This window comes from Leptopilina heterotoma, unplaced genomic scaffold (assembly GCF_015476425.1).
Source record: "Leptopilina heterotoma isolate Lh14 unplaced genomic scaffold, ASM1547642v1 Lhet_59, whole genome shotgun sequence".
Classification (NCBI taxonomy): domain Eukaryota; kingdom Metazoa; phylum Arthropoda; class Insecta; order Hymenoptera; family Figitidae; genus Leptopilina; species Leptopilina heterotoma.
In genome coordinates, this window is record NW_025111133.1 from 397266 (window position 1) to 412513 (window position 15248).

The 15248-nt window shown below is 21.7% G+C and overlaps 2 protein-coding genes across 5 annotated transcripts in view; one reads left to right on the forward strand and one right to left on the reverse strand.

Annotated features, from left to right (window-relative positions):
- LOC122508999 (acid sphingomyelinase-like phosphodiesterase 3b) overlaps positions 1–15248 on the reverse strand; it is a 271059-nt gene that overhangs the window by 164103 nt on the left and 91708 nt on the right. For all 4 annotated transcript variants that reach the window (XR_006302277.1, XR_006302278.1, XM_043622712.1 and 1 more), the window contains 3 exons: positions 3762–3942; positions 796–905; positions 110–285 (listed from right to left, as the gene is read on the reverse strand). Coding sequence is in view for 2 of the 4 variants with exons in the window: in XM_043622712.1 (XP_043478647.1) it covers positions 110–285; positions 796–905; positions 3762–3942 (467 nt within the window). In the remaining 2 variants the exon portion in view is untranslated. The remainder of the gene's footprint in view (positions 1–109; positions 286–795; positions 906–3761; positions 3943–15248) is intronic.
- LOC122509000 (glutathione S-transferase 1-1-like) overlaps positions 1–15248 on the forward strand; it is a 223658-nt gene that overhangs the window by 129279 nt on the left and 79131 nt on the right. The window lies entirely within an intron of this gene.

Below are 15248 nucleotides of genomic sequence, written 5' to 3' on the forward strand. Positions count from 1 at the left end.
GGCGAAGTGAAATTAATATTCTTATTTAATTTTAAAGGGCTTTGACTAAAGTTCATTTTCATTGAAATTGGGTAAAGCCATCTGAAACTGATAATGAATTTCCACTTACCTGACGAAAGCGTTGTCATTGGACTGCGTAAATCTGTCCGCCAAATCGTGAAGAGTTAAGGCAGATATCTCCTTAAGCTCATAATGCTTGAGCAATGAGTATTCGATATTCCAGTAAGCACTTCTGATTGAGTTGGCTTCGGGTAAATTCAAATAATACTGTTTGTAATCTATTACCTGCGAAAATGTAATATTCGCTATTTTTAAATTCCCATTTAGATGTAATATTAGTTGTTAAATATTATTATTATTTTCAAGAAGTTCTATTAGTTTTCACACAGTTTTCTTGAAAGTATCAAGTTGATGAGAAAAATTTAGATCAATTTTTCATTTGATACACATTTTTTTGTATCAATTCGTTGTATCTTGATACTTTTAAGTTAACAGTGGCAAGAATAATTTACAACTGTTAATAATCAGGCTTCTTCAAACATATTTTTTCCATTAACTACTTATTTTTGGATTAAAAAAATTTTTTTTCAGCGAAATAATTTATTTGAATCAAATAAATCATTTTTTTTAGTGTATTCTCCAAAGCCTGAATAATATCATGTTTAAAATACATTTTTCGAAATTGTACATTGTATTACAATAATCTATAAGATTTATCGTAATGCAGATATTTATAAATTTTATTATCTTTTTTCTAAAGTAGGAATTTATGAAAAATAAAAATAGTATATATACCTGGCCTGATTTCTTTTCAAACTGGTAAAGCCTAAGTCCAGGATTATTTGGTCCTCCAGCTCGATATGGAGTGATGCTTGGAGCCATCATAATCCACGATACTGGTGAGCCTGTAAACAAAAAATTTGTTATTCTAAAAAATGATTGTTTTCAAATACAATTGGAGACAAAATTCTCATATATATATATATATATATATATATATATATATATATATATATACATGTATATATATTGCTATAAATTTCAAAATGATTTTTTCTATATGTATTTCATTTTTGAACTCATCAATTTCTTCTTTCAATTTCCTGCTCTGCATACCAATCACTGAATTCCCTTTTTTCCCCATGCCCCTTCAATCTTGTCATACACCAAAAGCTTCCCCCATATATCACGTTTCTAATAACGTCAATAATATCACCAATACAGGTGAAAAAGTTCTGGCTTTTCTTTATATGAAAAAAAGAGGGGGAGGGGGTTTTTATACATTCTCAATAAAAATTACTATTTTCTTCAATTAATTTTTTTACTATTTTCATTCAACGAAATTCCCGGTTTTTTCCTAATTTTTCCCTGTTTTTGTTCGAAATCAAATTTTAATTTTTTTGATTTCCAAACAAAAATAAATCTACAAATGGCTTCAAAAATTTTTATTACAATTTTTATAAATAATTAAATTCTTTTGACGAAATTCTTTAAATTTTTCGAAAACAATGTTTTTTTTAATAATCTTAATTAAAAATTTGGAAAATAATTAAATTAAACAGAGAATTTTTTCAATTTTTTAAAATAATCTTGTCTGTTCATAATTATAATTGAAAATTTGATAAATTCAATTTTATTAAAATTTATTGACACTAATTGAATTTCTGCAAAGAATTTTACTACTTATAAAAGTATGTTATTATTTATGAAAATAATTAAATTCATGCGTAGAATTTTATTAAAATTTTTGAAAATAATTGAATTGTGAAGAACAATTTAATTATTTATAAAGATAATTGGAATTTTGAGAATTTAAAAAATTTTTTAAACATATTTGAATTTCTCCGAAGAATTTTATTGCTATTAAAAATAATTGAATTGTTTTTTTTTAGAATTTTATGGAAATTTATAAAAATAATTGAATTCTTGTGAAGAATTTTTTTAAAAATAATATTCAAGAGAATTAAGAAAATATGAAGAATCTTTCTATTTATGGAAATAATTGAACTCTTGACACATTTTTTTTTTTTACAGTTTCTAGAAATAATTGAATTCTTTCGACGAATTTGAACAAAATTTTTAAGAATAATTGCATTTTTCGAGAAATTTATTAAAAATTATATTAAAAATAATTGAAATTCTGCGAAGAGTTTTATTTATGAAAATAATTGAATTTTGGAGAAGAATATTATTATTTCAAAAGAAAATTGAAATATTGACGAGAATTTAAAAAAATTTTTAAACATAATTGAATTATTAATTTTTATTTCGATAAATCTGAATTGCAAGTTGTTAAAAATTTCATCTTAATTAAAATCTTAATTGACTCCGAATTTAAATCGTTCAAATTTTTAATCTTTTGGATTTTATAATTTATCTTATTTTTAATTCAACTCGAATTCAGCAGTTGATCTAAATTTCACATCAATTTATTTAAATTTTAAACAAATTAAAAATTTTAATCAATCTCTAATTAAATCACGTCTGTATTTTCAATTTGTTTTTTTATATTTAGTTATAGGAACAATTAAAAACAAAGTTACTGCTCATTTCAAAAATAAATTTCTATTGAATGAATTATTATTTATTCTTAACTTCTATTGATAAAAGCTTTGAATAATAGAAATGTTGATTCAATAATTAATACTAATTTACCCAGATTAAACAGACTGAAATTTTTAGCTATTAATAACATAATTAATTAAGATTCTATTTGTCATAATAATTCTTAACTCCTGTTGATAAAAACTTTTAATAATAAAATTGTCAAATTAGTTCAATAATTAATTTCAATTTACCTTTTAAGTGATTTGAGTTTCAAGTTACTGCTAATAATAATTCAAAGAAGTGAATAAATTATAAAATTTAAATATAAAATTTATAATTCAATTTATTTAAAACAGTCATATGATTGTACTTCTAAGTTCTTAATTTGCAGTTATTAAAAAAACGTAAAATTAAAATAATTAATAGGTGAATAAATAATAAACTAAGAATTTAAAAATAAAAACTATTAACACTTTTAAATGGACCATTATTGACACTAGTCATAATGCACGACGCGAGACAAACAGAACAGTAAGAATTATATATTCACTTATAAACTGCAATGAGCGTACTGAAAAATACAGCAATACCGACAATTATTTAATTTTCCTGCGATGAGTTCAAATTTGTTTTGAATAGAATATTCATTAATTAAGTTTACTTTCATAAATGGAAAATATTATGAATACCATAAATCGAAAATAGGTTAGCTAAAAAATATTGCTACAGGGTTGCCACAAAAATTTAATTTTGTTTTTCCCTGACTATTTAATAATTATTATTTTTCCATAGGAATTAAAATTCTTTAAAAGATTCTTTAAATTCTTCTTTAAATCAATTGTTTTTAATAATTCTCAACAAAAAGTTCTTTTTAGAATTTTCAAATTTCTGTGAAATTTTTATTATTTTATGAAAATAATTAAAGGTTTATGTAGAATTTTATTTAATTTTTGTTAAATAATTGAATTCTTAAATTGGAATTAAATTTAATTAAATTAAATTTAATTTAATTCTTAAATTAGTAAATTTTGAAAATCATTGATTGAGGAAATTTTTTTTTGAAAATAATTGAAATTTTTGCCATGAATTTTATTAAAATTTTTGATAATTGAATTTCAGAGAAGAATTTTATTATTTATAAAGATAATGGATTTTAGTATTTCCAAAAATCGTGAAATTTATTTATGTATCAAAAGAGTGAAAAAAATTAATACCTGTGTCACTGTAGATGACTCGAAATGTATCTGAATGCCAGTGTCCGAAAAACTGTCCACGAATAATATCGGCATATTGACGAACAAGTTGCAAATATCTAGTGTTGTGTTTTTCCTTTAAACCACCAGCACCGTGTTCTCTTTCATCGACTCCAGGTGGAGAATGGCCAACGATATATACCTGAGGATTATAAGCAATTTTCACATTTAAAATACCACCCACTTCAAATATAGCTATACTTTCTCTCTCTCTCTCTCTCTCTTTTACAAATTAACATTTTAAATGCCGGTAATGTTCTCATAAAGCGATTACTTCAATTTCGATTTTTAAAAGCATTTCTCGAAACATTAACATCAAGCAGATCTTTGAAATAACATTAAAGCAATTTTCCCAGCTAAGAGGTTTTTGAGGTTTCACATTTTCTATAGAGAACATTTATTTTAAATTCCGTCCCTTTGAGAAACTCGATTTCACATTTATGATCATCATCATCAATAAAAAGTGTGAACTCCAAAAAACTATTTTTAAATTCTCTGACTTTTTCAGGTTTTCCAGGTTAAAAAACGGAATTTTTCCAGGTTTTTTAAAATGAAAATTATTCGAAAAAACCAATAACTTTATTTTTAAAGAAATATTTAATCATTATTTTTTTATAGAAATTAAGATTTTAAAAAATTAATAACATATAAGAATATTATTGTAAAACATGAAGATATCGATCGCTTTCTTCATGTTTTATAATAATTAAAACTTGCTACTTTGTTACTGTAACTTCTTAAAAAATTATTTTCATCATGACGATTATTCATTTCTAGAATTTTCATCCAAAATTCTTCAATTTTTGAAAAATAATTTTTAAAAAAGTTCTTTGTGAATTTTCAAATTCTTTTGTTCACAATTTTATTTCACGAAATTACGATTATTCTGACATTCTTCAATTAAATATATTAGAAATTAAAAACTTTAAATATAATAAATTACAAAAAATTGCATTAAACTTATTTAAAAAAAAAGTTAATTACAAAATTCTAGAAATTTATTTCTTTTGAAAATAATTCAATTTTCTTAAAATTCTTCAAAATAATTGAATTTCTACGAAAAAAAAAAAAAAGTTAATTCTAAAAATTCTAGAAATTTATTTCTTTTGAAAATAATTCAATTTTCTTAAAATTCTTCAAAATAATTGAATTTCTACGAAAAATTTTATTACTTTGGAAATAATTGAATTTTGCAATGAATTTTATTAAAATTCATAAAAAAATAATTGAATTCCTAAGAAGAAGTTCATTTATTTTGAAAATAATTGAATTGTGCAATGAATTTTATTAAAATTTCTGAAAATAATTGAATTCCCAAGAAGAATTTTATTTCTTTTGAAAATAATTGAATTTTGCAAAGAATTTCATTAAAATTCATGAAAATAATTGAATTTCTATAAGAAGAATTTTCTTTCTTTTGAAAATAATTGCATTGAATTTTCTTAAAATTCCTGAAAATAATTAAATTTTTACAAAAAATTTTATTACTTTGAAAATAATTGCATTTTGCAATGATAAAACAAATTTTTAAATAATTGAATTCTCTTGACAAATTTTAATAAAATTTTTATGAATAATTGCATTTTTCGAAAAATTTGATGAAAATTGTATTAAAAATAATTGAAATTCTGCAAAGAATTTTATTAAAAGTTTTGAAAATAATGGAATTTTAGAGAAAAATTTTATTATTTATAAAGATAATTGAAATTTTGACGAGAATTTTTGTATTGTAAATTTTTAAACATAATTGAATTTCTGCGAAGAATTTTATTAAAATTATTTTGAAAAAAATTGAATTTGAAAGAATTGCATTAAAATTTTTGAAAATAATTTTATTCTTTAAAGAATTTTAATTTAAAATTCATTGAAAATAATACTTAAATTCTAATAAATAAATATTGTAGCAAAAATTATTAAAATAATTAAATTTCTTTGACAAATTTCAATAAAATTTTTAAGAATAATAACTTTTTTCGAGGAATTCCATTAAAATTTTATTAAAAATAATTTAAATTTAGCATTGAGTTTTAATATTTATAAAAATAATCAAATTCTAGTAAAAAATGTTTTTATTTATGAAAATAATTGAATATAATTTGTAAAAAATAATAATAATTAAAAATAATTAAAATAATTTGTAAATAATTGAATTTTTGTGAAATAATTAAATGTTTGCATAGAATTTTATTAAAAATTTTTTAACTAATTGATTTTTTTGGAAAATTTTATTAAAATAATTATTGAAAATCATTGAATTGATAAAAATTTTTGAAAATAATTGAAATTTTGTCAAGAATTTTATTAAAATTTGTGAAAATAATTGAATTTTGGAGTAGAATTTTATTAAAATTTTTAAAAATAATTAAAAATTTGATGAGAATTTTATTAAAATTTTTGAAAATAATTGAATTTCTGCAGTAATTTCTAATTGCTTCAAAATTCAATTTGTTTTAGTGTTTTTAACTAATTTCAGAAGAATTAAAAAATTTTTTTTTTAAATCTAAGTTTTTTTTTTATATATTTTTAACAAAATTCATTTAAAATTGAAATTTCACAAAATTTTAAATTGAATTTTTAAATTGAATTTTGAAATATTTAAGTAAAATTAGATTTCAAGAATAAACGCACAATAGAAAACAACATTTTTTCAGGATTTTGATAAAAATTCCCGCCTTTTTCAAGTTTTTTCAAGGTTTATAAAATTTCCTGACATTTCCAGATTTTCCATGTTTCCATTTTGCATATAGCAACCCTGACAACAATTTCTATAAAATCCTGAAATTGTCTGCCTCTTTATATTTATTAAAAAGTAAATATTTCAATACACGACAATAAAATTTCCAGCAAAAAATTAAATTAATTTTTAGCGATAATTTCTTTTTCTATTTTCGGTTTTACTTTTAAGCTTATTTTTATGAGTTTAATTAAAAGTTTATCAGAGTCTTAAAGAGAATTTTTAAAGGGGAATATTTCGAGAAACATCTACTTTGAATCTACTGTGTAAATTGTAAAGAGCATATTTAATCACGCTATTTAACCTAAACCTCTTCCTATTAGGAATATATACATATATATTTACCAGATAATTTTTAAACGTTCACTTATATATATATATAAAATTGATTTAAAAACATGATATTAAAAATTTTCTCCTTCAGCAAATTTAAATATGAATCCTCTTTTGAAAATTTAATTAATCTTCTGCAGTAATTGTCCTAGATGTAATTTCTTTTTTTTAATTAAAAATTAAATTGTACGAGTTTTAATTAAAACTCACTAAAGTTTGGAAAACAGAATAGTATGTATATATATATATATATATATATAGATATATATAGATATAAAGTTAAAATGCATGATTGTTTATATTTTCAAGTTGATTTTGTAATTTTATATATACAAAAGTTGTGAGGGCATGTTTGCGCTGAATACGTGACGTGACTAATTCACAATAGTAAGCTCTTTAGAGTTTTATATAAAAAATTGAGTGACAAAAAGCCAACCTGATTTATACTCACTTGTATACTGAGTTTAATCATCGAGAATAATCACATATACTGTATTTGGGAAAAGCTATTACTCTCGCGGGGAATATATGTGGTGACACTGTCATCACTACAATTTAATATAGGGAATATACGTTTGTATGTATATATATATAGTATTATATATATACATATATGTGGCAACTAACAGTGCTCATTTGTATGTCATTAAGCTTGCACCGACACGCTCCATATGCTCAAGCTTTACAATTCAAATTATTTTGTTCAGATTCGATTCCATTGATACCTCATATTTGTCATTTCAGGCATAAATTGCAGAAAATTTAATTGAGATTAATGGATAACTAGAATTCACAAAAAGCAACCATTCCTCGGCTAAAAATAATTATTCGCAATGCATGAAATTACAATAACTATAATTAATATTATAATTGTGGGAAATGAATTTATTAATTATAAAGTTCATAAATTATATCGTTTTTATTAATATTTGTATCAATTTCAGTATACCTATGAATATCTATATTCTCGGATCTACTTTAAGACGGAAAAAATTTTTACTCTATTAAAAATACGAAAAAAATCAAAAGTCCTTTATTTTATATTTTCATTCCCGATTTATCGAAAAAATTTTCTATTTCCTTAAAATTTTCCCTGATTTACAGAAAAGATTTTGCTTCTTTCCTTATTTCGCTAAAAAATTATATATTTAGCATTAATTATAATATTATATTTTCTCTACACAGTTTTTTTAAGGATATCAAATTAAGACAAAAAAGTAAAATTTTATTATTACTTATAAATTATTTTATGAATAATTTTACATAAAAATTACGAAAATAATTGAATTGCTAGATTGTATTTATGCGAGATTTTCATAAATAATTAAATTTCAAAAGGTTAATTTTAAATTTTAGAAAATTATTGGATTTTTAATGAATTTTAATTAAGACAAAAAAAACGAATATAGAAGTGTTGCGAAGCAGAGTTTTGATTCGTTCTTTGTCTCAATTAAAATTCACTAAAAATCGAATAATTTTCTGAAATTGGAAATTAACCTTTTGAAATTTATTTATTTATGAAAATCGTAAATGCAACCTCTTATACAATTCGCAATTATTTTTGAAATTTTGATGTAAAATTATTCATAAAATAATCTACAAGTATGTAATAATTTTACAACAGTCCTCCAAGAATTATATTGTTTCAAATAAATTAAATTTCATATTCTGTAAAATTTAATATTTAATATTGTCAGAAATAAAAAAAATTTAAGTGTTTTTCTCTCATTTCAAAGTTTATAAATAGGAAAAAAGAAAGAAAAAGAAGAATTAATTCGTTTTAATATTTTCAAAGCTATTGTAACTTTTTTAAAATTAAACTTTCATGATTTGAATTTAATTTTCTGGAACTTTTAACTTAAATTCTTCTATAAATAAATTATTTTTAATAATTTTTGACAAAGTTCTTTGAGAATCTTTATTCTTTGAATAAAGAATAAAGAAAGTTTACCTAAACCAATATTAAAAATTCAAATAATTTCAAAAAAAAAAAATGAATTAAAATTTTTCAGAAAAATTAGTTGTACTGAATTATTAACCCCTTAACAGTCCATGGCCCATATATGGCCACGAAAAGTCGTGCCACCTTTGCGTCTGTGGCCATATATGGCCATCTCAAAAAAAAAATACTAAACATGATTTGATTTTAGTAGCGAAGTACATACTACTGTTTTTGGGGTCGCTGAATCCGAATCTGAAGTCAGATTTAAAAAATTCAAAATGGCGGACCCAAAATGTTGACTTCGAAAAATAAAAAAATTTCAAATTCGCTTTAAACTCGTTACTTGGGGGGTTTTCGGGGTCTCTGATTACAAATATGATGTCAGATTTTTAAAATTCAAAATGGCGGATCCAATATGGCGGATAATTTCAAGATTGATGCGATTCGATTAAAATTCGTTTCTCGGGGGTTTTTGGGGTCGCTGAATTTGAATTTGATGTTCGTTTTACAAAATTCAAAATGTTGGATCCAATATGGCGGATAATTTCAAAATTTATGCGTTTTGATCGAAATTCCGTTCCCGGGGTTTTTTGGGGTCGCTGAATTCGAATTTGATGTTCGTTTTTCTAAATGCTAAATTTTGGATTCAATATGTCGATCAAATTTTTTGAATGTTGACAAATTTGTCTAAAATGTTTACTCAGGGGTTTTTGAGGTAACTTCATATTTTTTTCGCATCAATCTTGAAATCATCCGCCATATTGGATCCGCCATTTTGAATTTTGAAAATCTGACATCATATTTGTAATTAGAGACCCCGAAAACCCCTGAGTAACGAGTTTTAAGGGAATCTGAAAAAAATTTTTTTTTTGAAGTCGACATTTTGGGTCCGCCATTTTGAATTTTTTAAATCTGACTTCAGATTTGGATTCAGCGACCTCGAAAACCCCCGAGAAATGAATTTCCCTTAAAACGCTTTAATTTTAAAATTATCCACCATATTTGGTCGCCATATTGGATCCGCCATTTTGAATTTTCAAAAATTAACCTCAAATTCGAATTCAGCGACCCCAAAAACCTTATATATGATTAAATCATATTTTTTTGTAAACTTTTTTTTCGGACCGTTTTTGGACCACAAGCGATTTTCAACTAGACTGCGAAGGGGTTAATTAAAAGTATTAAAAATTCAGATTTTCAAAGACTTTAATTTGAAACTTTTTCAAAATTAAATTATTTCTAAAAATTGATATATTATTTTTAACTAAAATTCATTTTTAAATCTATTTTTATTAAAAAATTTAACGAGAATTCAATTATTTATATAAAAAAAAATTCAATTAAACTTTTTCAAAAAAATTTATTTTACAGAATTTTTAGTAAAAAGTATGAATAAAATTAGATTTTCCAATATTTTAATTTCGAACCTTTTCAAAATTCAATTATTTCTAAAAATTCACGCTATAATGCTTTTAATATTCAAATATTATTTAAAATTTTAAATCAATTTTTATTAGAAAATTCTACGAGAATTAAATTATTTAAATAGAAAAATAAATAATTTATTGAATAATTGAATGTTTCTTAAAATTGAATTCGTGTAAAGAACTTTAACAACAAATTTTTAAATAATTGAAAATTGAATTCTTTTGATGAATTTTAATAATGTTTTTAAGAATAATTACATTTTTGAGGAATTCGATGAAAATTGTATTAAAAATAATTGTATTTTGCAATGAGTTTTATTATTTATGAAAATAATTAAATATTTGAGTAGAATTTTATCAAAAATTATTTTTAAAATTTATGAAAAATATGTAAATAATAGAAATGCAGTGAAATTTTTATTATTTTATGAAAATAATTAAATGTTTGCGTAGAATTTTATTAGAATTTTTTGTAAATAATTGAATTTTTTTGGAAAATTTTATTAAAAATAGTAGATATTGGAAATCATTGAATTTAGGAAAATTTTTGAAAATTTTTGAAAATAATTGAATTTTAGAGAAGATTGTAACAATCTTTGTTCTTTACAAAGATATTTTAAATTTTCGCACGAATTTAAAAAAAATTTTAAACATAATTGAATTTCTGCATTCGGTTGTAACTTCCCAAAAATTCAATTTTTTTTTGTGTTTTTAACTAAAATTCTTCTCTAAATTAATTCTTTTTAATAATATTCAGAGAACTCCTTTCTAAATCAATTATTTGTAACAATTAAATATAAACATTAAAAAATTTAACTAATTCAAAATAATTTGAATTAAAAATTAACGATAAACTAAGTTCAACAAAATTTCTAATTAAATTCATTTAAAATTGAAATTTTCAAAAATTTCAAATGGAAACCTTTTGAAATTCAATTATTGATGAAAATTTAAATATAACTTTTATAAAATTCAATTATTTTTAAATTTTTATGTAAAATTATTAATTAATTATTAATTAATTATTAATTAATTTATAAGCAATAATTTTGCAATTTATCTTCAAGAATTAAATTGTTTTAAATAAATTCAACTTGATATGTTGTAAACTTGAAATATTGTGTCAGAAATAAAAAAATTTGAGAAAAAAATTTGTTTTTGATTTCAGTTTATAAGCCAAACAAAAAGAAATTTAAATAGAATTCTTTTTAATATTTTCAAAGTTTTCTAGAAAGAAAAAATTTACAATTTTCTCATGAAATCTAAAAATTTAATTTTTACAATATTTTTAATAAAATTTTCTGTCTTTTCTCGATTTCCCTGACTAATTCTACTCTCCCAGAACTGTGACAATCCTGATTCAGTAGTGAAACATATTTAAAGACAGACAAAACGATTTAAATTCCCATCGCCGAGTTATGAGTAGTAAAGCAACGTTTTAGTCAGACTGAATATGAATTGTTTTGTCATTTTATCGACAGTAGTAAAAGTGTATTGCATATTCAGACTTTTCAAATTTTTTCCACTTCCTGTCAGTTTGTAAAAAAAAAAAGTGAAAAATATTTTATTAATTTCCATTTCAGTAGGTAGTAAAAGCCGTATGTGACTTTTAAACTCCAACATATATGGAATTTTACAGTAAATGTTAAATTGTTCCACTCAAAAAGTATATTTATTATATATAAGCGTTTTCCTGAAAACTATATTCAACACGTTTCACATATGTTAGTCTTTTTATTTTTATGAACACGTTTCCTGTTTGCGAAATCTGTTGAGGGAGTAAAACATAATGGCATCACAAATAATTATTGCTCTCGATCGTTTGAACGTATATCAGCATTAAAAACAACCAATCAGCAATCTCATTGTTGTCTCATGAAAAAAAGCGCAGTTTTCCTCTGAATCACACGGTAATTCTCACTTTCCTCGATGTTGTGAATTTGAATTTTTGCACGAATTGAACATCAATTACGACTTTATCTGCGAACGAAAATGCCTCTCGTCCTAGGAAACTGCACTAACGAACTTTCTCCGGCCAATTCGTAGTAATTTTTTTTTAGCTCAAAAAAACAAGTTTTCGCAAACAAAAAAAAATTAGTAAATTTAATTTGCTAAATAGAAAAAATTTGTATTTTTGTCACTTTGCTACTCGAAATTCCACGCTGGTTAATAAATGGCAGGCTTCGCACTCATCTACAAAAACCTACTATTTACTACTTTTTTACATTTTTCTACTATTTGGGTACTTTTTTTAGATTTCAGCCACTAAAAACTACTATTTCTGTTTTTTTTTTAACATTTCCACTACTTTAAATTCACTAATACTAGAAATCAAAAAAACTATTCTTAAAAATGATAATCAAATTCTTTAAAACAATTCAATTATTTTAAAAAAATATTCGAAATTCAATTATTTAAAAATAATTGATATAATTCATCTTCTTAGCAACTATTCAATTATTTTCAAAAATTATAAAATTCATCGCAGGATTTCAATTATTTTTAACACAATTTTACAGGAATTGCTCAAAAAATGTAATTATTCTTAAAAATTTAATTTCAATTCCTCGAAAAAATCAATTATTTAAAAAAATGTTTTTTTTAAATTTTTAAAAGAATTCAATTATATACAAAAATATTAGAATTTTTCACAGGAATTCAATTATTTTCAAATATTTTCCTAATTAAATTTTTTTGAAATAATTCAATTATTCTTTTAGATTTTAATGCAATTTTTCAAAATGCTTTTTAGGAATTCAATTATTTTCACAAATAAAGTTATCCATGAGAATTCAATTATTTAAAATAAAATTTTTATAATATTTATTATATTGCGCAGAATTAATTATTTAAAATAATGATTATAAAATTCTTAATTATGAAGAATTTAATTATTATTAAAAATAACAAAATTTTTTATAGAAATTCAATTCTTTTTAAACATTTCAATAAAATTTTTTGAAATAATTCAATTATTTTCATAGATAATAAAATTCTTCTCAGGAATTCAATTATTTTTGAAAATTTCAATAAAATTCTTTTGCAAAATTTCACAGGAATTTAATTATTTACAAAATTTTTAATAAATTTCTTCAAAATAATTCAATTATTTTCATAAGTAAAAAAATTTTCACAGGAATTCAATTATTTAAAATACAAAATTTCATAAAATTTTTCAAAAAATATAACTTATTTTAAAAGATTTTTATAAAATTCGTCACAAGAATTAAATTATTTAAAAAAATTTAACAAAGTTCTTTTCAAGAATTCAATTACTTTTATAAATAATACAATTCTTCACCGAAATTTAATTATTTTTATAAACTTGAATAAAATTCGTTGCAAGAATTCATTTATTTATATAAATAATAAAATTCTTCACAGAAATGCAGTTTTTTTTTATTTACTTGAATCAAATTCGTTGGAAAAATTAAATTATTTTCAAAAATAATAAAATTCTTCGCAGAAAAAAAATCAATTATTTTAAATACAATTTTAATTAAAATTTTTTGAAATAATTCAATTATTCTTTTAGATTTTTATAAAATTCTTCACAAGAATTGAATTATTTACATAAATAATTCTTCGAAAGAATTTAATTATTAAAGATAAATAACAAAATTATTCCCGAAATTTCTATTATTTTGAGGGATTTTAATAAAATTCTTTGCAAAATTCAATTATTTTTAAAAATAACAATATTCATAACAAGAATTCAATTATTTTTAAAAGTAATAAATTTTTTCTTGGAAATTCAATTATTTAAAAAATTCTAATAAAATCGGTTGCAAGAATTCAATTATTTTCATAAATAATAAAATGCTTTTTAGGAATTCAATTATTTTTAAAAAAAATTTAATAAAATGCCACACAGACATTCAATTATTGTCAAAAAATTTAATAGAATTCTTTGTAAAATTTAATTTATTTTTAAGAACTTTTCGCAATTCTTAATGATTTTCAATATTTACTGTTTTCATAAAATTTCCAATCAGAATTCAATTATTTAAAAAATTTCTTCTACAAAATCTTCGTAAGAATTCAATTTTTTTCATGAATAATAAAAATTTGTCATGAATTCAATTATTTAAATTAGCATTTGCATAAAATTAGTCAAGAGAAAATTTAATAATTTTTATAAAATTCTTCGCAAAAGAATTAAATTATTTTTATAAATATTTAAATTCTCTCATGAATACTAAAATTCGTTTGCAAAAATTCAATTTATTAGCAGTAGGATTAGAAGCAAGTAAATATTTTTGATGAAAATTAGGAAAAAAGTCAGGAAAATAAAATATAGAATAGAATTTTTGTCAAGTTTGTGAAGTGACTAAAACGAATTCTTTTGGTCGTCAAAGTTAATTTTTCGATAGCTAATTTTTTACTACTTTTTTTAGTTTGAAAGCAACTTTTTTAAAATTAATTATCTAGTGCGAAATCTGAAGTGGTTATTAACTATGTAAAAATTGATAAAAGGAAAAAAAGTTAAATTCTAAAAATTTAATCCTACAACAATATATAATGAAAACGCGTCTACGATGTGAAAAGAAAGTTTTATTTGCAGATAATTCTGTAATTCAATATCGGTAATCAGCATATAAAATTTATATTCAATAAATTCAAAGACAGACTAAAAAATATTTCTTCCTAAATTAAGACTCTAAATCTGCCTTCAAATAAAACTCGTTAATTTTATATCGACAATTTATTTTCAAGTGAAAAAAATCACGTATTTTACAAATTAAAACAGATCTTTTCTTGGATAAAGGACATTTGAGATATTCAACAGAAATTTAAATTTTAATTCCGATTTACAGAGTGAGTGGGTATGCTAAAAATACATTCCTTTACAAATTTATAGGGAATGTAGACGTTATAGATATTTTTCGGGATTAATTAAAACATTACTTTCATTCTGAAAATATTTAACCGACCACATAAATGGTTTCTTCTCTCACGTTCGATATATGTCTGCGCCCTGTATATAATATCCGAGAAAGCTATACGAGCAG